The sequence below is a fragment of the Opisthorchis viverrini genome (assembly GCF_000715545.1).
Source record: "Opisthorchis viverrini unplaced genomic scaffold opera_v5_33, whole genome shotgun sequence".
Lineage (NCBI taxonomy): Eukaryota > Metazoa > Platyhelminthes > Trematoda > Opisthorchiida > Opisthorchiidae > Opisthorchis > Opisthorchis viverrini.
In genome coordinates, this window is record NW_008751689.1 from 1,950,820 (window position 1) to 1,975,002 (window position 24,183).

General features: G+C 43.8%; 1 protein-coding gene across 1 annotated transcript in view; it reads right to left on the minus strand.

Moving 5' to 3' along the window:
- T265_13058 (hypothetical protein) overlaps positions 1–22,268 on the minus strand; it is a gene marked incomplete at both ends in the record, with an annotated part of 35,400 nt that extends 13,132 nt beyond the window's left edge. The window contains 4 exons of the mRNA XM_009166953.1: positions 492–1,089; positions 6,460–6,508; positions 9,946–9,967; positions 22,013–22,268. Of these exons, the coding sequence (XP_009165217.1) occupies positions 492–1,089; positions 6,460–6,508; positions 9,946–9,967; positions 22,013–22,266 (923 nt within the window). The remainder of the gene's footprint in view (positions 1–491; positions 1,090–6,459; positions 6,509–9,945; positions 9,968–22,012) is intronic.
- Between the last annotated feature and the right edge of the window lie 1,915 nt (positions 22,269–24,183).

Genomic DNA, 24,183 nt, shown 5'->3' on the forward strand with positions numbered 1-24,183 from the left:
AAATCCTTACAGCACTACACAGCTAGTCTGATTTTTTACCACTCGGTTGTACTAATACGCAGTTCTTCTGCTCTCTACATCCCATATATTGGACTCTTCACACTTACAAAAGACCAGGAACTAACTAGTTCGTCGGAACATTGCATGTAACAATTGACAATACCCATATGTTATGGAGTTCTCACAGGATTAATATCGCCAATGGCATTAGTAAAGTGGTGGTTGAAACGAAGTTTAGTTGTATGGAAATTCGAGAATATTCCTTGACACCGTTTAGACTCTCATACTTAGAAATGAGTATGTCGTAACGGGAAGTTCATCACCTCCGTGTCTTTTTGGAAGATCCCTTGGGAGGAGGGGTAATGCTGTGATATGGAAACAGCCATATTTGGTAATCAGTTTTTGCAACACTAACCTAGTGGTAAGTCTACAGCTGTTTCAGTCGAATGATGTCTAAAGAAATATGACCCTGTTCTCACACAAGTACTCACCTGTAGCGCCTTCTTGAGTCCACCTTGTGTGGTAGCACAACACCCGTCCCCCCAGCTGTTTCGGTGGCAGAATTTGTTAACATGGCCTTTACCACCGGACTTCGGCTGTTCATTTCTCGATGCACAACCTTCGTAGATGCCGAACTGGAACTTTCGGATGCAACAAATTTGCTGTCCGAATCAACCCGACTGCGTCCTGTCAACGGTAAGTCCACTACATCAATACTTGGTAGATTCAGCAGTGTAAACGGTTGAACACAGCCTTGCGGAGTTGAAGCCGTGTGCGTCTCGGAAGAGAAGAGATTGCTCTGAGATGGTTCAGGTGAACGCAGTGTGCTTGCTACAAAAGAATCCACCGCAACTAAGGACTGCTTCTGTTTTGAGTGAACCGCCCCGCCTTGTTCGCCCGTTGTGATACTTACGCTTGGGACATTTGAGTAACATTCTCCGTGAGCAGTTTCCATGTGCTCATCCTGTCCACGTGGTGACGAGGCTGAATAACCGCATACCGGACAGATGCACATAGTGACGTCTGTATCAGTTTGACTGTCGTGGAGTAAGGAATCATCTTGTGATTGAGGGATCTTGCTGTCAGGACCTGAAGTAGTGCGGGGTATTAAAAGGACTTCAATGGTGTCTCATTAAAACACTGAATCTTATGAACGGATATGCGTGAATCACTTAAATCAGACGGTAAAAACGCCGCAAAAGACTAACGGACAGCAGCTCCAACTGATGTGTATGAAAAAGTACTCCGAAAAATCGATTTTCTTTCGCCGAACATAAACCAACGAGCAGGCGAGCTAGCGCGCGTGCACGTCTGCTTGCTCAGGCAGACAAACAAACCCCGGTTTCTTGATTTCTGTGCGTGGTACGTTTCATTCGATTCGCAGTGGACGTACGACAGTTTCGAAGCTCGCCCTCGTCCCAGATAGATGGACAAACTCATCTGTACCTCATGAACCCGCTTAAGATGACATCCATCAGGCTTCGACCGATGCACTCAACAATGTCGAGCTGACACACAAACACACCGGCCCTGATGATTCAAGCAGCACGGAAGAATTATGCGACATCAAGTACACACTTATGAATGAACATGCACACGAAACAACAGCTTACCGTGTTCGTTAATTCGAGTTAAACAAGCAACCAAAAGATTAGATACAAACATCTAAAGTGTGTGAACACGTACACACAAGCAAATGCGTGCGTAATCAAACTGAGCACATCGGGCAAGTGTCCAGTAAGCACTTGAGCCAAAAGGAAACATGTGTGTGTATCTAACTGAGAAGTTAGCGAATGGTGCCAGGCAACCAAAAAGATTGTGATTTAGAAAAAACTGATTTCGTGCAGCCCAAACTGATTTCTTTCCATCAGACAGCGACAGACATCAGTAGACAGGATCCGGAAGTTTAATTTCATGCTTTAAGGGACGAGGATATGTTCTAAAAAATGTGCATACTGTCTACATTTCAACACCAGAAGCAACGGGTGTACAGACTATTAGAACGAAACCCGGAATAGTTTGTACGTGCTCGTTAGGGACCGAACCTAGGTCGTCATAATATTTTTAAGGTAACACACATCACTCTGTAATTGGGGAAAAAAGTATTGGAATCTCTTACCATCAGTTAAAAAACCTCGTGCTTTAGACAGAAGTGCACATACAGAATGACTACTTTTAACTTAAAAACAAAACTAAGCGTCGTAGACTTGTTTGAGGTGCAAATGTCACGATATTAGCCACTGACTGAAAAGTATCTGGTTCGAACTTCAACTTGGCTTTCTAATTTCCCCTGTATGAACACGGGGTTTTCTGTATTTCTTAACAGCTATTCAGCTAAACGTTTTCACACGTGACCAGTCCGGTTTGATCTGAATCGATTCTCATTGCGTCGCATTTCTGGAAGTATGTAATCTCTACCATATAGAATACTTTTCGGTCGAGCAGCAAGCTCAGTAGAGACAAATAAGCATTCAAATATCATGACATCACCTCATAAGCTCTTCGAAAAACCTAAACTCGTTGACTTTTTCTGGGGGATGCGTTCATTACAATCGTGGAGATTCGTGAAATGCACAGAGATAGCTGCCAACGAAAGAACGTGAGGAACATCCTATTTTCTTAGAGCAAGTTAGTGGAGAGCGCGGCTTTCAGTAGCGGCTTTTCTTACGTTAGCACTTTGCTCTGCCACAGTCGCCTCGCAAAGTGTAAATGTGAAGCTACGAACCTTCGACGGAGCCATCTTTCCTAAATGAACAGCGCAACCGCCGTACACAACCAGACAACAAAATTTACTTCTGACCGTTGATTATTTCCGCAGAGAGAGGCGTGGGTCACTCAGTCGAAATGTACTGTCAAGAACCGAGCCAAAACTGGAGTGTGTCAAAAAGCTTTCGTGCATACACACAAAGATACATGCATATATCCTATTGTTGAAGAGCCTCAAGCAAAGCGTGGAAGTAAACGTTGCCTCTGTACTGATAACAAAGTGTCTTTGTGTGAAATTTCCGACGGCACACAAATCGTTAAGATGGTCAGATGAATGTCCATGAGTGAAGACAAGGCGACATAGAGAGAGAGGGTTGATCACTGGAGTGAATGATGTGCAAGAAACATGCTGGAAGTAGGGAAACACGATCCAGCGTAGACAAGATCTAACCCGTTTTAATCGAGTGCAAAACAAAAAGGTTCAGCGGGAAGAACATTAAGACGTGCTAGATTTTGTACAAGAGCACGTACACAGCCAGAATAGTTTTTCTGCTTTTTGGGTCTTGAATTTAACAGGTGAGCTAGGTGTGTATTTGCAACACGAAAGAAGGACAAGTGAACGCCTTCAGCTTCCCGCTGTCAACCCCACAAGAGCTGCGGAGACCGAAAGCAAAACCATATCCACAATCTCGGTGAATACGGTCAAACAGAAAGCAGGAAAATCAGAAAGTGGATGGAAAGGAATTGAGTAGCTTTTGAAGAAGGAAGACCGAATACAACTAGCAAAGATACACTTCTGAGGACGGGATTCGAACCATCGGCCTCCCACTCAGTCGGTTTGACATGCATCTGATAATCGGGAAATTAATGATTCGGGTCAACTTCTAGTCTTTTGGACCATTCTTCAGGTATGTGGACTTCTCACCCCAAGACATGCCGTTAACACTGATTAGACTGACTTTAGGTGTTGTGAATAGTGCCATAAGTACACCTATACACTGTCTCGATGTGAAGGAACTGTTCCTGTGATTCCGTCAGCGAAGTAACCGGAAAGCAGTTGGAAGATCGCAGCCACACAGACAAAAGTAAACTATATTTTAATTAAGTGTGACTTAATCAGCCAAGTAAATTCGCAATTTGGTAGCTAACTTATTTTCAATTGAGAATTCGGCCTGCCGATGAGGCCAGTTCATACTAAAAACACGAGAAACGCTGTACAGCACTTTCGTATTTGTTAGAACTAGCCACCAGTACGCGTCTCACGAAACTCAGAAAGCTCCGAACCCGCAACCTTCTGGTCAGTACTTGAACGCGTAACCGTTTGGCCACGAGCGGCTCATCAGTCACGTGATTATCTCTCACATAGGACATGGCGCCGCTCATCCTCTAATCACAAAAAACAAATCACAGGGTTATGTATTGACTGGTTCCTTGAGTGACGACTTCTTGGATGGCAACTCCTCTCATAATGAGAAATTAATCTCCATCTGATCAACTGAGATTGCGTCCACTCAGTGAGGCCAATTTATGTTGAACGGCCGAGAAGCACTGTATACCTACTTGATTCCTATTCGGAAACACCACCACTGTGTATCTCAGCTTTTCAGCGTAGATTAGCCCCACTGACGCAAGCGGAACCTCGACTGGGAATAGCAAAATCTCCCTACAATACGATCAACCTATTTCATGCATGTATCAATGTATCCACTGCCTCCTGTTTCCCTACTAGTATGCTGTACAAATGTGACATGTATCACGAAACTCTATTCTTGAAGTCAGTTTCGGCCTATTCAGAGATGATTCACTGTGTATTTTTTTTCGGGATAGTAGGGGTAAAGTCAGCGATTTCAGCAATGCTGGCATGTGTACACCCATGCGCTTTTGGAATACCAAAACGGGACTTCGAGTCGGTACAGCCCCTCGAAAACAGTAAACAATCTGCGTCAAATTGCCACCCATTTGTCAGTGATATGTGGCCCGTCATCTTTAGTGAGTTAACGGTGGAGTCACCGGAGATGGTTACCGTTTGGGTCCATTTGCTGACTTCTGATCACTTGCTAAGCTCGTGTACAAGTGCACATTCCGTTTTATCAAAAATATGTCGATGGGCACTCGGGAAGTATACTTATCTGTGCAATAATTTGGTGTCAACCAAAGGCAGCTGAAAATCCCGTTTATGATATTCTTCAACCGAATGTGCCAAAAAAAGGCTGCCTCGTGTTCCAGCCGGTGTGGTATTCGAAACTTGGGAGAGGTCTCAGCAACCCTGTGATCGGTGTTCCATAAAATAAATATCGATCAAATCCGTCGTTGGTGAGCACAATTTTTAATTATCGGGAGTTTGCATCACATCATTGTCTGTTGAGTCAATATTTATGAGGCCAGTCATATCCTTCTAAACTAACGCTCATTTCGAATTGTGATGTGTGAGCTTTAAACTGACCACGGTAGGTGACAAATTCAAGTGAAGTGTTACCGAATTCTGAGGAAGACACTACCAGGTGCAGAAAAATAAGTGCAAAATCGCCCTCGTATTTTACCCCTGAGTCAATGTATATGAACTATTATCTTCGTATCCTCGACCCAGTTTTTTCGAATTATGTAGCGCTTGTCAAAGTGACACCGTCATAGGTCTCAGAGTCTCCTCAGTGTAAACCAATTTTACAAGCCTAGGGTTTTATCTCTCGTTTTAAAGCGTTTCTTACGCTTGGGCAGATGGGTAGCACACACACACGTCTAAAATCGTTTGAACAGAGATCCAGGGAAGGGAATCGAAGTCAGCAGGCAGCGTTACACGTCCACATTCTGAACATTTCGTTTTTATGCAGCATATAACCATAGCACTTCAAACAATTCACCCATGAAAATGGCGTGTGCGTTTGCCGAGCGATTCAACAGGAACGACGATGGAATGATCGTTGGCGGCACAAGTTCACGGAGGAAGGGAGAAATAGCTGCACAGCTGTGTGTTGGTGGGTACAATGATAGGCAGCGCTGAATGAGAAACGAGCTTCTGTCTGGTCTGGTTCTTTTGACCGCGCACAAGAAGATGAATTGACAGCCGGAGGCAACAAAAACGGACGTATCAAAGAAACAGAGATCGAGATGGGTTTTGCAGCTTCCCATGTGAGATGCTAACCAGAACAGTTGTCTGGGGTGTATCAGTAAAGGAAAGAAAGGCTGGTACATACCACTGCGTTCTAATATTGGAGCTAACACTAAGATACCCAAAAGGCGACGCAACTGGAAGGTTTAGCTTTAGCTACATTCCTCCTTTCAGAACGCTGCCGATAAGTTCCCCATTAGGCCTTTTGTAAGAAAAAGGTCTAAGAACATCAACATCACCTATACTTTATAGCCTCAGACAATGCAAGACTTGTGGCTAGTAGAACCCGACGCAGTCGGGTACTGGATTTTGTCCAGCACACTGGTTGGTGAAATGTATGGGATAATCAAATGCAACATCAAAGGAGGGGAAATATCCTACTCAGTAATCAACCGTAGAGAAATCGGATAAAGTGCGCCTACATGATTAGCCCCGAGAAGGACGAAACCTGTTGTCCAGTGTAGAAGAGTCTTCACCAACTCTACGAGTAGTATGTCTTATCAAGATTGTCAGTTATCTTTCGGAAAACACATTTCTGCCGCAAGGATCAAACAGTTCCTTCAACATGTAATGCTTACATTGAAAACAGTACCAAACCACTGAAAATTTGAGCAAGGCAATGGGGACTGACTCACAGTTCGTTCTACCTTCAGTTTCAAGGCTAGATAATGATTCCGTCAAGTCCAGTGGAAGGGCCTGAAAAAAGGGATGACAATGAACTTCCAGTTTTAGGAACCTGGGAAAAATTTGTCGGTAAATTTAGAAGGAACTTCTTAGGCACTACTGGGACTAGAACCCACGTGAATAGGTGCATCCCGAAGGATACAGTTGCCTGTCCAGTAGGATTCGATTTCACTCGGAAGCTATGCATATGAGAGAAGGTTTGTCTCAATAATTTCTTGCTGGTTTATGTACCACCGTTGTTGGTGCAAGTAGTCGGACCGGTTTGATTAGGAAGTCCCGGAAAAAAATCACGATAAAATTCTTAAGAAAGCCAATGAGGAATGTTATCTTCCTGATATGAATCGAAAGGTGACTCGATGGAAGTGCCATGATGTGTTTGTGTAGAACTCTGGTCTTCATGTTTCAGGTTCCATACCCCTTGAGATAACTTATAATTGGGCCAGCATCAGATTTCTACCTGAACTATTTAAAACTCCAATTGGGTAATCGTCAAAGCACGTTAACATTAGCACGATTTAACGCGAGAGACCAACAGATATGGGGGGAGACTTTGAACAGATTGGAAGCGTAGTCAGATCCCGGGTAGCCCTGATAATTAGGGTGGCTAACATTAACATACAGAGACGAAGGTCACCACGTTTAAATCCTCCGGAACTTTTTCACCAGATTCACATAGAGTGGAACACAACGGAAAGAGGGCACAGTCATATTGAAGGCTCGACTTGAAATAGTGTTTTCCAAAACCAGCCTCAAATGAATGCTCTGTGTTAGAACCATGGAAAACAATCCACACACACAGTAGAGTTGATTAGTAATGTATTCGTTTTGTAGAATTTTTTAGTTGATGACGTGCAAGATGACCAAAATCATTCATATAAAGTTCGTCGTAAGACCTGGTCAGTTTAGCCGGCTTGGTTTACAGCATATTAGCCGAACAGTATACTGATCAGCCGATGGCCTAGTTTAACAGAAGGGGAGCAGAAGACTGGGGGCATGGTCTCCTCATAACATCATACAAACTCCTCGACTTCTCGGATTGGTCGAACACCACGTGGTATAAATAGTGGCTGTCACTATTCACCTCCAATAAAACCGAAATAATAGACAACGAATTATAATGTGCTGTGACAACACTTTGTTCATCGCATAAGCTACAGATTTTGAAGTTCACGTACAGGTCGGAGGCAGTCAGCCATATGTCATGCGGTCAAAATATGAAAAAGGAGTATAGTTTGCCATCCGAAAGAACTTTTGCACAATACTGCAACCATATCTGAAAACGAAGAATTTCCTCCACTAAGTAACGCATTGTAGAAGAAGACCTTGGTCCTATAGGAATGTATGTGTCTACCTAAATAAGCCATAGATATAGTAGAACGAGTTGTTTAACCCAGATGAGACGACTTCTTTATTCAAGCTAACCAGTCTTTGTTATTCCAGATATTAAGTGTGGCGCCGTGGAAGGGAACAGAGAACACTGTCCAGTCAATTGTACATCAATTTTTATCAGCGAATTACACTCATTTGCAAACAAATTTGTTTCCGCGAGAGACTCACGTGGAACCCAGCTGAATCTCTCGTATACGATATAGTGTATCACGTCTATATCAACTTTTATCATTCTGCCTCACGCAGTCAAAATGCGATTTGCTTTCTACAAACTCAGCAAACTGCAAGCTATGGAGGGTTGGTCGAGTTAACGTGTGAACCTCATGCGACACGGCATCACGCTGAGGTAGGATGCCCTCCTCTCAATATCAGGAGATCGATTTTAACGAGCATACCAGGAGATCACGAAAGAATGCATGCGATCTTGAAACGTCCCCGTATTCCGCTCGGATGGCTGCGCTTGTATTACATTTTGTGCAAGACATGTACAGTTCTGGTAGTTTTTCGAGGTCAGCACCCAGGAAACCAGGATTAAACGTGGTCGCTAATGTGTCGCTAATCTGTATTCTCGTGATTTCTTAAGAACTCCTAATAAGATTCTCTGAAAAGTACAAGCCAATGTTCCTAGTTAGTTCCCACCGGATGTGCGTCCTCACGAAGACGGAAGGTCGTTCAGTAGAAGCCGTTCCTAGAATAAAATACTCGTGATATACTACTCATGAGCTTGCTGAAAACTTTTCGGCAGCCCACGACCAGTTTTGCCCTTCTTGGGGCTCATCACGTATGCGCAGACCCCGAATTTCCGTCAACCTTATGTTCTGCATCATAAACCAGAGATTCAGTTGGGTTCCCGGTGAGTTTCCCGCAAAAGCAAATTTGTTTGCAAATGAGTGTATTTCACTCAGATAAATACCTCTTTTTCCGTGAGCACTTCGACTGTGGGAACATTTGGAACCTGACCGATTCAGTCAATACCCCTATTGACCCGAGGGTTCGGGCTTGAACCTCGCTTGAGTGACTTGCAATCGCGTTTCCTAATCGGTCTTGTGAAGTTGTACGCATGTTCTTTTATCAACCGAATAGGTGAAGAAATATTGTTCTTAAGCTTGCAGTTAGTTTAGTCATAAAATCCTTCTTACTCATTTTATTGCATACGGCATATTCATTCAGAATCATTGTCAGTAGAAGGGCTATATTCTGGGCTTCCCATGCCGGAACCTTGAAATCTTAGCTAGAAAGAACCTAGCAACACCGAAACACGTGATAAGCAAACACGTGTGAAAATCGGCAGTGGACAATAAAATGTCAAAATCGTAAACGGTGAGATACAAATCACTAGCCCGATTAGAATGATAAGCGAATTCGAACGGTTTGTGAGCAGCACCACAAAAATCACCTGATTAGGTCAATTGAGCATTATGTGGAATTCGAACTGATTCCTGGTCACAAACACATACGCGCATGTAGATAGCTCATCTTTCAATGAGGCCTGAATAGAACAGGTGCGGATCTGTCGGTTGAAAGCAACTGTGTTACTTGCTTCATCTATGCAGATGAGCCAGTCTGGTTGATTATCCCCAATCGCTAGCCAAAAGACCATGCAATAAGGGCAGCACAGATTGAACATCCCGGTCATTGATCATCTTCCTTGTGTGCCTTCGGTGCGAGCGACTGATCCAAAGACAATAATGTCTCGCAAATCGATGTAGTGAATTAATTAAGAGCAATTTCTCGGAGGAAAGTTACATTGGTATTCTTGATTACTGGCTACTCAACCAACATAGTTTGGAGACCAAAAGTGTGTGTGGTACGACGAGGCAAGTCGTACGTAGATCGATGGTAACTCTTTCTCAATAGGACTGGCGTAGTTGTAAACGTTAATGGTCACTTTGCTTCTCACCAACTTTAAACGTTTCCTACCCGCCATGCACTTCAACATAACTACTTAAAATCATCGCGTTCATTCAATGTTACCAATAAAGTATCTTCAGTCTAATTTTTCAATAAGGAAATGTTACGAATGAAGTTAGACAAATGAGAATAAAAACGATCATACTTACTTTATGTGTCAAGTCGTTAGAGCTGTTGCAAAAACAAACGAAAATAAAACTGGTTAGTTTCCTCAATAAACGCGTGTTGTCAAAACCATTCGGGACGTGTTTTTATCTCTATGGCAATAGTGACCTACAGCAAAACCCCTCCAGTATCATCGCCTTATATATTGAGCACCAATGCAGTTGAAATTTTCGCTAGTAGGAACTGCTTGGGTAAAGTTGTCCCCACATCATAATCCACATTGCCTCTTTTTGAAGTCTGCAGGAAAGACGGTTAGCATATGAGAATGCAAATAATTCACGAACAAGCGTTAGGATTCCTAAAGCAGCTTCTCAAACGACAGTCTCTCTGAAATTACAACCTACTTATTGCTCTCTCCATTACCTGGTATGGAAGGGTTTTGATGTGCACTAAAGAGAAACAAAAATTCCTGCTTCTATAAAAAAGTGTGGTGACAGGAAGTGTAAAGCGGTTTACCCTGTGTGAATGCAACACTAAATTCCCCGGACCCGTGCATTCCCGGCCACCTAATAAGAGGTGGTTAGAAGGAAGTACAGCATCACAAACTTTAGTAGTTGTGAAGACGTAGTATGTGAAGACAGTGTCATCTGATATTCAGAAAAGTAAGGCGACCAGACACGACTTAAGTTGGATGGATCACAGCTGTGTTCACAGAAATGACTTGGAATATGGGAGATGAAAACTGGAAAACCACTGCGGTCTTATAATCAGAAACATTCTACAAGCGTAATGCTTCGTTTGTATGGATCGGTAAACGTAGTGGTGGCTTTGCCTCTCTGCGTGTCTCCCCTCGTTTCACCTTATACATGGAACACCACATATAACCTTACACATCATCCAGTTTTCTGACCTGGCCCTTTGTTTTACGTTCACACTTCGATCTCCAGAACATGGACAACGCCTATCTTCACACTTTCCATGTATCCGTTCCATGTCTCTTGATTATACTAGCTAGAATCTCTATTCATGTCTATTGCACCGAGCGTAGACCCTAGAATAAGATGTCATGGAAGTACATGAGATAATTTAATCCAGTCAGAATGTTGTCTGTTCTTCATAGTTGTTTCAAAGTTCACAAACTGATTAATTTACACACCTGAGGGTTTCTCTACTCGTGTTCGTATACACCTTGCGCCAAGTCGTTTTCCGCCCAAACCCCAGTTCACATGGACTGCTATCTGCAAATGAGTGGTGATCCCACAGTTGTTTGAAGGAAGAGCTGGTGACATTGTCGTTCGTTCCGTCCACTGTCATTCACAATAGTGAATTTACAATTGATCATTGACAAGTGGAACCCCATAGAAAAAACAGCGCATGCGCGCACGTACAAGTGTCCGGCAATATATCAGTGCTCTTATTTCAAACAAGTAATCAACCATATCTTCGCCAGTGGCTGTCTCCGCACAACTTTCTCTCGCTCTCTACGAAGCAGACACTGTGTTTATCAGCTGGCAGAATAAGTTGGGCCGATTAAAGCCGAGTTCCAAAGCGCGTTGTCTATACACATACGTGCGTACAACAGGTATATGTGAAACATAAACAACCCTACGGAAGCTAAGCTATGGGTTGACGTCAACAGACCGACGACAGTAATGGTAACGTTGGCGATAGTTGCAGCACGTAAGATGCTTTGCTGCAAGAGCGAGATAGTATGTACTTTCCTCGTGTACAAACACTGTTTTTGTAACGGAGAGACTGTGAAAAGCTTTCGTCCGTGAGAGCGAATTCATGATGAGGTCTGCTGGATGATTGTTTATCATTGCTCGACCGGACCATTGCAGAATTTTTCCACGAATCTGTCAAAGATGGACGCTGGTAGGTTTGTATGTGTGTGCACGCTCTTCTGCTTTGTCGTTCACACAAGACTTCTGCCACAGGGTCACCGGTTGCAGGAAACAAATAGTTTTCATCGCAGGTCACTTTAGATACAACAGAGGTTACGTGTAACAGATGCAAAGAATATTCGAATCGATGAGTGCAGCGTTGGTAAAATACTGTTCAGACAAAGTCAATTACCGGGAAGGACTGTGTGCGGACGCAAGAGACGATGTATAGCAAGAATAAGACGACCCCCGACGAAGCAAACATTTTGGACCCAGCAATCAAACGACGCAGTCACGAATTTCACAAGTAAAGTTCGTTTGAAGCCAAGTCGGTAGCTTTATGAACGATGTCAGAAGAAGACCACTTGATTTTGCCCTGTTCGCTATTTTTTCAACATCTGGGGATATTCCAACCAGAGTAACAACGATGATTGTCAGTCCTGTGGAAAATCAGCAAAACTCAGTGCAGTAGGGAATTGCTAGAACAAGCAACCAAAGTCTGTGGTTGAAGAGACTCCCGTTATAGTAAGCTTTCCCGTGGCGGAAAAGGAAAAACGAAATTCAATTCGTCCAAACTGAAATCATCATCTGCCATCGAAACCGTTACTTCGGGGAGGTCGAACATCGTCTATCTATCCAGGAGGGTGCTGATGGTTACATTTAAGGAATTATGCTCACCCAAGTAATAAAGATAAGTTCTGCATTGTTATCTCATTTTGGGCATAGACCAAACCAACTCGTAGCTAATCCATTCCCCTCCAAGCTACGGAAGAATTTCGCTGTTTATTCGATTCAACAAACTCAACTCGAACACATTGTTCATCATCTTTATATCAGCTGGATATATGCAACATGACATGCGTTGCTATTATTGCAATTGTGATTTGTACATTGAGTGTATTAGTGAACGTGACATTTGGAATGGCTGAAATACTTACTAAAAGTGGCGATTTTCCGGAAAACGTTTCACCAGGTGGAATTACCAGTTCCGGGTTCGACACCGTGACATGCACAGTCTCCGAATGTATCCCTTACAATCCAAGGAAGATCACTGGAGGCTGTGGAGAATTGCACATACCTTGGCAGTTGTATTAGCTCTGACGAACTCCACCACATAGCAGAATGCTTCAAAACTTTGCTTACTTCTTCTGAAATCGTTAAATCCTAATCACCATGTACATGCAGTCCACCAGTCGGACAAAGAGAGTAAGCACATCTCGGTTTCTTGTTTCAATAAAAACCAGCTATCATAATCAGTAAATCCTCAGGTCAATGAAACCATTTTGCGGCGCGAGGTCGTGTTTTGACGTCTGTTCAACCGGTGTTTCGTGATGCTATGAGAACTCGAACATAAGGGGTCATTTTGCTGTTTCATCTCATCCTTCTTGTCTACGTGGATAGATAGCGAAAAAATTGCCAAATCTATCCTCTTGTCGAGCGGGTCTTCTCTGACATTAAACCAAACTACCTGGGAAGACCAATATTCAACTGATCCGCAAACGTGTAGCGACAGCGACGTAACCCGAAAACGACCTTCAGCGTGGTTATACATCTCACTAACTAGTAACTTCAGTCTGTTTGGTAAGAAATTTACGCCTTGCATGCCAACCGATTGTCGAAAAAACTTTGGTCAAATTGAATGTCTTTAGGTGCCTGCCACAAACCAAAAGAGTGGTATCGTCAAAGAGCAAACACCAATTAGTGGTTGCTCCGATTTCACAGTAGGCACACACACAAGCGTACACAAAGTACCAACCAAGTGAGTTAACTGGGCAAAAAATTACGTAGATGCAGATAAAGTTGAAGGTGTCTAACTCACTACTTCTCGTCTTCGATGTGATAAGAGACCTGTTTGTAGGATACAAGGGCCTGGCACCATTACTCTGAAACAACGTATGTACGAGCATGCGAAGCTACCGTGCGTCAGTTGAGCAAATAGTATCGAATGAGCACATACACACACAACCACACGGACGGAGAAGAAACTTTGGTCAGACACCAGAATCCGTTAGACGACGGCACTTCCCTCCAGTATGCACAGCTGTCAGTTGGACTGTGATCATCATACAGAGACAGAACTGACGAGCATGGAAAGGTGTACTTTGCGGTTATCGCCGATACACACAGACAAACGAGTCTTAATTGGGTGATGCTATTTCTTTATGGAGGCAGTTGAACAGAAAAAATACACAAGCCTTGTGTTCCTCCGACCAAAGTTCCTTGTTCACCTAACTTATCAGTCTCATGCGTATATCCATTGTGTGTGTGTGTGTGTGCGTTTTCTTGGTATTGATCATTAGCAACAACACCTCGATAACGTTGAGGGAGAAGAGTGGTGGCGATTTAGGTAGTAGAATCCAACTAACTACTTTGGGGGTTTAGAATCAGACAGCAGTATGATCTGATTGTAAGAATAGTTCAAGTAATGGAGGGTGATCGATTTTGTAATTATCCACAAAAGTACCGCGGACCATTAGCTTATTCCAAACAGTGGGGAACGAACCCAGTAACAGATGCTAAACATCAGTTCATCTGCGATCAACAAATATAGCTGGAGAAGCTACTTGAAATATCCATCTGAACTAGCTTCATAGAAAAAGAATAAATCCACACCACTCCTATGAAAGAAAATTGAAACACGACAGATTTCGATCGTGGCTTGCAGGTTCTAAGGAAGCTCAGCATTAAAGATCGAACTTTGTGTGTGAACTAATTTCACTGCTTAGATAAGAATTTGGAAACTTGTGAAATTAGCAAAATACCCCGAATTCTTTGTACACAAATAAGCATAGTAGTGGTCAGCCTCACAGACAGAGTACTGCTCAGCCCTCCGAAAGCCAAAACATGTGGTAACAGATTTAGGGCTAGCTACCACAAACATGATTTTCTTCACTGTGAGCAAATGTGGAGCAATGAAAATAGATACACTGGTTTCCGGTAAAAACAACCAGTGCAAAAAATAGAAGCACGTGTTGCATTACCGCCCGAAGTTTTCGATACCTGACACTAAATCGCGCAAGTTATTTCAGAGATCATGACGCTTTGGTTAACCGTTTTCTAGTTTCATTGCCCAGAAAGAGCACTTGAATTTTTGTGGCTTTGTGCAGTCTATTTTTAAACATTTACCTCAAATATCTCAACTCAATCGGTTGCACAGTTTTGGCATCGCATGAACCTGTAAGTGTTAACTGGACACTGGGGGACTGGCTATGGAAGCACCAAACCAGATCTCGACTGTTCTCTGTTCACCCACAACCACCCCTGCACAACTAGAATCGCCCTACATCTGCCCTTCCCGTTTGACCAACTTCAAGCACAGGCAATTCGGCCGACTATGCTCCGCTTCCTTGCCGTCGCCTCTGAGACAAGCATGAATTTAAGAGACCAGGTGCGACGACCTGGCGTGCCTGACCTGCGGGCATTTTTACGTGTGCAAAATCTATTGTGAGGTGCCAGTAGATACGTCATCAGTGTGGGAACGTCATGAGTCTCAGATTGCAGCTGTTCGAGAGAGTGTTGAAGTGCCACCGACCGGTGACGAACTGTAGAATATAATGCAGGTCTGTATTGAGGCCGATTAGAAAAATCGAATCAAAGCAATCGACCGAAGACCCACGAAGAGTGTTCTAGAGTTTCTCTGGGGTTGAACGAAACATGCTGACACAATACTGAGTCCAATGACGTTAGTTGACAACCCTTAATCTGGTATTGTTCTAGTGGCGGCGTGCGACAGTCAGTAGGTGAGCAAAAGATTTTAATCAGATTAAAATATACACCTGGATTTGCGGGAATGGTCATCGTGTTCATTCCTTGTGGAATGACGGTTTTGGTACACTAAAGTTCCACAAGGTACCGAGATTATCTCTGCTGCTTGTCAGCGTTTACCCCACAATAAAGTCAACATACAAATCCTTCACTTACGCCATTCTAGATTTGCCTTTTGAAACGACGCTGAATCAGGGTGACAAGACCAGAGTAGATGTTTTGTGAAGAACGGTCCGCCCCATACTGTAGGACAGACTCAGCACGAACCCATACATGAAGCATAGCACGTCGTTGACCCGCAATAGGCTATTTGCACTGTGGCTGCCGTGCGCAATAGCATTTTCTACCCACCATAAATGACATCACTAAAATTCAGTGATCTACCAACCTAAAGGATACGAGGCACAGATTATGATAGCAATTCTGTGATACGGGGATGGTTGTTGAAATATCTACGACATCGTCGCTAATACCCCAATGCTAGTCAAGCTAAATTATCTCGAGGCCTAGGTGAAAGTAAGCAGTATAAGGGTAACCTTTTTGTTGTATTGTGCGGTGGTGGTCGAGCTATTGGTTACGCCTGCACTGCGCCGGCCAGACTACGCGATAGGGAGAAGACAGAGAACTGGGGCCACGGCTGTATTGCCAGGACAAAACGTACAGAGCCTCTGCGTAAATATATAGGATGACTAAACGGCCAAATAGGCTCGTCCACTTGTTCGCTCCGTACAGCCAACGGTGGTGTTCCGGTCGTGAACACTCTCAGGCCCACTACGCTGGTCGTGTTGCTAGGCCGTGTTTGGTGGGAGCTGCCGACTCGCCGACTTTCCGGACGTGTCGAACCCATAATGACCTTGGGGATGCGTCACTCTCTGCACGTGTACTTTTTCTTCTGTCTGGGCGCGCCCTGACACTTTGGCTGAACTAGGGTTGGTTACTCACTAAGATATGTTAAAATTGAATACTCACGGACCTGGGGTGTGAAGCTTGATGCGTGACACGTAGATCAGCGCGTCCCGCAGATACCTGATTTCCGTTTTGAACGAATATGTTTAGTGTAAATTAGCATGACAGCACTGAGTACCCGGGTAGGTCTAGAAAGGCTAGTTCGGTTACTCCACTATAAACAGTTCAAAGCTGTTGGTAACATCCAAGCAAAAGGCATCGGGTGTTATTTGACACAAATTCATCTAAATGACACCTGCTCGAATTACAGCCAGCGCATGTACAGCGCAGTGCGATGGACTTCATGCACATGCTCAATGGTCAATGAAGTAACGATTGTACAGACTGCTTTCGTAATTTTTGGGTTCCAGCAAAGAAACCAGCATGCACGCGTATCAATGCATGCCAGTCGGAGGACACGTGCATCCGTTATTCGAAAAGAAGAGAAAAGATACTACACAAAACAGGACCAGGGTTTTCGTACAGCGCAGACCAAGCAACGTGGTCAGAGCGCAACACACATGCGGCTCGTATTAAGAGCACTCATGTACACATGTGTTGTACCAGATGTTGTAAGTGTGCTGCGCAGAAGATCGAAACGTTCACGCCAGCACGCGCATGCGCAGCCCGTTCGAAACTTTACGAAGTATTGTAGTCATGACGGATGATGCAAGCTTTTTCGAAAAAGACAAGCGGTGCGCTTGAAGACCACACACGCGCTTAGACTAACGAGTCGGGTTGGACAGTGCCTCTCAATAAACAAAAAGTTGCGTATAATTCCTCAAACAACAACGGTATAAAATGGAACTCATGCACTTAAGGATCGCAGCCTAAACAAGTCAACAAAACCGAACGAACACACATTGTGAGTTATCACACTTCAACGCGCAGAGTCGGACCTGGGTATAACAATTTGTTGATTTGGTTAGAGGACACTGAACGTTGGCGAGGTTCGTGGAGTTAGTCTACAGAAAAAAAAGACGAAAAAAGAGGCCCACAAAACGCGTTTTCTCTGAACTAACCAAGGAGGACGTGCCACCCGGGGGAGACGCGGGAGGAGGTGTAACCTATGTGTTCAAGTTTCTTCCATTAGGAATTTTTATCGGACAAAAAGACCAACCGAACAAAAGTTGAATAGGAAACAGCAGCTAATAAACTTGACTTGGCACAGCATTCCTCGTACTGCGGACCACTGACAGTATCCCTGCTGGGGTCTACCCACTTCCCTACTTCGTACACCATTCATATCCTCAACTTCATTTTGAACAGCATTACATCGGCAATAGACCAATACCTTGATGTCGTCCAGACAAGCCTCAGTGGTAGCAGAGATGTGCTTATCCACGATGATATTGCAGAAAACAGAGAACCCAGGCTGATGTCAACAAGTGATGTAGTATGAAGTTTACTGGTGGACTTGTGTTAGCATGATGGCCAAGGTGCCCAACTTGGGCAAGAAAACGATGGCGATCCTCAGCTGGGGTACGACTCCAGTATCATAGGATAAGGTAGTGGTGGTCAAAGTCAGTTAACTGAGGGAGTCTAAATTTCACTGGCGAAGTTCCCATAGATAAACGGAAGGGGCAGCGGAACTGGATTCATCCATCCAAATGGTTTCCGACTTGAGGTCGCGACCACCATTCCTGAGCTGTCTCATTTTCCGCCCCATCAGCTAATATCCTGGATCTACCAACTAATCTTTTGTGCTACCCGGCTTCAATACAATTGGAAACTTTCGGACAATTTTCATTTATGTATTGTTGAACTTTATTCTTTAGCACATGTAAGGGCTTAAGCATAGGCAACTAACTGTGCTAACGCTAACAACTAAATGACGTCAATAGTAGCAGAGCGGATGTCCCACTTAGAACTACCATACTGCTTTTGTTTGACAGTATCTCATGGAGCTGGGGGCGCAGGCGGTAATTCGATTATGTAAAACTAAGATGAACATTTACTTCCCTTCAAATACGGACATCGCGGTTACTAAAACAGGAAGAAAATATAGTTTTCGTTTATCCAGCTGAAAAGTCTTCGGTGCATGTGCTGCGTCTGACATTTCCCTCCAGTGTTTTCATCTATGACGGTTTCAGCTGACTGGAACACCAAGTGAATCTTTTGTACCCTATGGTCAGAAGTTTGTCAAGGACCCAGTAAACTCCCTGATGTTTCAGAATTGTGTGAGCTCAGCGCGGCAGCATACGATACAGGTAAAGTCAGTGACTAAATTCGGCACACAGTCATATGGTTGTGCTCGACCATAGTGGTCAGTGACTGTCCACGCACTGTTCAGAGTTGAGAAACAATACCTTACTGTGGGGTTCACAAAGCGAGTAAAATGCCCACTTGCATCAAATGAAGTAGTGTCAAATAGCTCACAAGTCTTAAAGCCGGCATGTGACATTGAACGATGTAACTCAGAAAGTAACCCGCGTGTTTTAAACACTATGGATGGATAGAACGAACACAAGGGACTCAAAATGCGCGGAGTGAGTAAGCTGGAAAGCTTTATGTCACTAAGTAAAGCAATGGCTGCAGTATCTTCAAACTTTATCAAATGGCAAATTAATGGAGTGAGGAACTGACAATACGACGAGTCATCTGGAAGCGCGACGGATCACCGACGCCCTGTCGACCACAAGGAGGGGTTGAAATAGTTAAAACCGAGCTTCGTCTACTCGACCACTTTAGTCATATGCGGAACTTTCATCCTTGGGTAGCTTAAAGGACGGTTAGTTTGAGGCAGTTTCCGCACTCACCCAAACACTTTTGTCTATACTGAGAACGATTTTTAACTTCCATTCACCCTTCATCTGACCGGATGCTGCTCTCATTAGCCTTCTTTCCTCTTTCCCACTACCTTCTGATTCTACCTAACACTTTCAAACAGAATCCCGACGGTTTTGTAAGAAAGGCATTAAATATGTATTTCGATCTTTCGTTGTGGTTGTCAGCTGTCTGCTGCTAATCCCGTTGTCGTCTACGCTAATCTCTTGTCTTGTTTAGACCTCCACAGGCATGAAACACGTGCCATTCCTTAAGTGATTGGCTAAAATACTAGCTAGTTAGTCACCAGTGCATTTCTCGTTGGTGAGCGTCATTCGCAACTGATAGCAACAATGGCCGCAAACACCACGCCTATTCACAAGTTGGTGTTCCTCCTATGCGGTGACGTGAATGTGAACAGCAAGTAGTTGGGATAAAGTAGGCTAGTTTCAAATTTAGGGCACCCAGATTGAGCTAAGGCTGGGATATATAGTAACACTGAAACTGCATGCACAATCTGTTCAGTGCTACAACCAAACTAGCCATTGTGGATAAAGACGTATTAGTACGAAACGGCCCCATGTTCGGTTCCTCCTTCAACCCTTGTATGATATCATTATATTCTACACGAGGTGATATACTACCAGAGACGTTTACGCCCAAAATATATGCCAAAGTTTCAACACTCATCCCAAATTTTATAGGGGGCACTTGTCCTCCGCCTCCACAAAATTGATTGTTTCATGCAGGTGCAGGTACACTGCACATACTGGCCTTTATACAGGACTTTAACAAGCGGTTGCTAGCTCAAACAGACGTTGCACCCCCACCCCCACACGGTCGACAGATCACAAGTTACTGTACAAAACACACCAGTGCCCCGGGTAAGAAATATCATGTTTCTTTCGTTTGCTTCTCCAGTGGGTACATGCTGATCAGCTTCCGTCAATAAATATTGTGCCTAATCATCATCGACCGCTTCACAATAGTCCAGTGGGGGCACACTAATCCCCCAGAGCACACATCCACATTGGGAGATGTGCCCAGATTGCAAAAATTTAAGGATTACTGGAATCAGATACATCGAGAATACAAGTACCATCATTAGCCACGTGGTCTGCAGTTAATTGTTTTTTAATTGATGCAGACCTTTTTCTACTGTCGACGCCAAAAATGTGTAGAGTTCAGTGCACGTGAGATTATTTGACAATCGTTTGGATGAGGTTCATTCTTATATTTAAGTGGTGCAAAAGAAGCTAATTTATTGTGTACTTGAGTAACGGAAGCTTGAAATCTCGCATGGGAAACTTTGGTTTCTCCGAAATGCAGGATGTAATGCGATGCCTTCATAACCAAAGTGGAAGGCACAGCAACTGTGCGCATAGAAGCGCGTCCATTTAAAGTCACTGAAAACAAATTCGGTAAAAGAAATCTGCTTGGGTCTTCTAATAGCAGCTGTATTCATTATCGATATTGCGAATTACTTTGTTGGTAGACTTCTTGTCTGGAAGAACATCGAATGCATAACTAGGAGATTTTTTAACTGCTCACTACCTAGTAAGTACAGCGCCGATGAAAACCTTCATGCAGTGCATTAGCTTCGTCTGTTCGGATGCCCATTAACCATGTGTGGTCACCTAATTTTCCTTAAAGTAGTCCGCTTGTGAAAACCAACTCCGATCTACATAGGGTTAAACGCTCGTTAAGATGACGTTGATAACAGAAAGTTCAAATAGAAAGTTCAATAGGATCTCTCATTTTCACCCAGCTAAAACATGAGGTGTCCGTTGTACAGGAAGTCTGATTGATTACAATTATAAACCAGTGATTCAGTGGAGTAGCAATCAAGTCTTCCGTGGACGCTGAAGGTGGAACTCCTAGAAATACTAATGGTAGGTCCTGCTAAATAGGTTAAAGTTTTGTAAAACATCCGCGTCCAACATAATTTTGTTGCCAATACCGTTGGTGAGACTAAGACTCATGTCTGGCCACTGCTGGCAAGCACGTAAATGATTAAATTACGTGATAGATCAAAGGACGGTGTCTGTGTGTGAAATACGAACTAAAGTGAATCAGTTGTTTGTGAGTATCTGGGTTTCGAATGGGCTGCAATTAAAGGTTGAAAACAAACTAACAGCCCAAAACACCACGGCAAGTATTATTAGTTTCCTTAGGGGTGTAGTGACTCCGTCTTGGGATCAAGGATACTGATTTGGATTGTGGAAACATTTCACCCCTTTTAGGAGGCGAGAAAGCTCAGTCGTTAGAGCGCGAATTTACTGACCGGAAGGTCCGTGGTTTGAACCCGACTTCTGGCTCTCGACGTCCCCTGTCTAGGCTTGGGCAACCTGGAAGTATCCCGGCCCTGGCGCTCCCCTCTGGTGGCATGGCAGTTGGGTAACCAAAGGAAGCCACAGCTGAACGATTGCTACATATGGAGCACTGCTAATAGAATAATAACATATGGGAAAGACCACTGTGGTGGCAAACTTCCTCCTATCCTCCTCACACACTGAAACAGTTGATATGAGAAAGTGAAGAAGTAAAAGGAAGTCCATGTAAAGGTTATTTCGTCAGTAGTTGTCCCACAAAAGCGAGTTCCACAGGTTAGGGTTAGCGAATCTTCCTCAACTTTACAATTACAAGATATAGCAAGATATAGCAATCAAATACACTGTTCATAATTTGATACTTAGGAACACAAAGACGCAACAACTAAACAGGCGTTCGTTGTTTGAAATGGGAGACTTACTCGTGCAACGACTGACTTGATCCCACGTTTAAGGCAGAAATTTGGCGATACGTCGGTTCATAGGTCTGTGAACTATCCACGGCCGTACTGACCATGGCCATTGCCTTCGTCGCTGTTGGTGCCGGGAAAGCAGAAACTGGTGTGAACGGTTTCGTAGATGAATATAAAGAAGCGGTCAGAAGCTGAGATGACTGGCGGAAGGAGCAAATGGTACATTCGGGCACTTGACAGGGGCAGTACAGAGGCTGGTTTCTGCTCCACTGCTGAGTGGGTGGGTGCTACTTGGAAGCTGGTTGGTTTGCTGGTCTGGTGCGCACGTTGTGCTTAAGGCCATTTGTGAAGCGCGCCTACCAGCCTGTCTTGTGTACGACACACAAGAACGCACGAACACACACAGCTAAAGCGACTTGATGCTTTCTGATTGTAGGGTGACGACAGAAGCTGCACTTTGAGAAGGGGGGCTGAACACACATTAGATCAGAAACGGACAATTTCAATGTCCCCCATTATGCCGCTATTACGATTTTCTGACCAATGCAGGCCGGATAATGGAGTCCAGACAGTCATGGTAGGCAAATGCCAAATCAACAAATAACCAATGAACAAATGACTACGTTGATTTGTGGGCACCATTCATATGTCGTAGATTCAGGCAAAAGCGATCAGCTCTGATCAACCGTGCAACAACGTACATGTGTCATCTCTGGCCTGGGAAATTGACAGCACATGGAAATTAGGCGTTTCCGTCCCCAGAGGCAGGATATCGCCACTCCTCGAAAAAGTGCCCCTTCAACTGTTTCAACTTGACCTAGGTGGTAACAGATTCAAACTGGAGAACGCGCTGGACACAGACCAGTGGATCGGACTTACCACTCGGAAAAAAATTGGGGATCCCCTCAATTAAGTTCTGTGCAGAGAGGTGACTGATTATTCACATATCCACATCCGTAATTTGAGGGTCGTGGAGCATATTTAATTCCCCTGTCATCAATTTGTGAGGACGTTTAATGCCCCAAAAGTGAAAACGCTATAGTCAGTTTACGAACCATAGTAGGGACTACAAAAGTAATAGAAATCAAATGTTACGGGCCGGTGATCCCCTCAAAATCCGTTCAGAACTTTTGCCAAAGCTCGATGAATCGCTTAAATTAAATTGTTCATCTGATCGCAGATACTCTGTTGCCCAAATTGAAAAATTCTACAATCCTGTTGGAAAATGCAAGGAGATTGTCCCCCTCGCCCGTTATCTACGGATGAAGTTCTTTTCCTAAAGAGTCCACTGTAGTCCTGTTCCGTAAATTTTGTGATTGGACTGATGAACTAAATGCCAGCCTCTGAAAAAGAATTATAAAATGTTAACGATTTCAGCTCTACTCCTCGCCAACACGCTTTACTTGTCCCAGAAATCAGGATATGAGAAGGTTGTTTGACATGGCAGCTGTTCTCAGGTTAGGTTTTACTCGGGTTTCTCGAAACGCAGTCTGAGGCTCACTGGTTTTGCATTTCCGACACCGTGTTTTGAGAGTATCAGCCGAAGTTTCCCTATAGGGGATGGTCCTATGACTTGTGTGGAGTACAGGAAACCATAAGATGGAGTGTGAGCTAAATTGTTGTTTTGTCGCCGTTTCATAGTCAAAGTAAAGAGCGCTTAAAGGTATTGCTAATGCTCATGGTGATTATTTGGCTACATGAAGTGGGCAGATGTGGTTCGGCTTATAATCCTCTCGAATGACCCAGGTTTTCGATCGATTACACAATGCGAAATAAAGGTGGAACGTAAATGGTTTAGTTCAACTAAAACAAAGGTCATGGGACGCTTCTTCACTAGCACAAAGCTTTGGACGGTAGTCAGTATAAAGTCTCGGTATTGTCGGAAAATAAAGCGGTCATAGGACCTTTCATTTGTTGTGTCCTCATGGTACACTGGTAGGTTGCTTGCGTCCGATTTCGCGAGCCCTTGGTATCACACTGCCGAATCTCAAACTATTCTGGCTCCATGCGCTCTTCCTAGCTTCATGACACCACGGATGTTTAATCTGTTTCCCAGAATCTTATTGTGACAAATTATGTATGATCATGAACTGGTTTGTACTACTTCACACCGGCAATCTAACTGGACAGGTATCTGAGACGAATACAGTCAGAATATCCTAACAATTCAAGCATAAAAA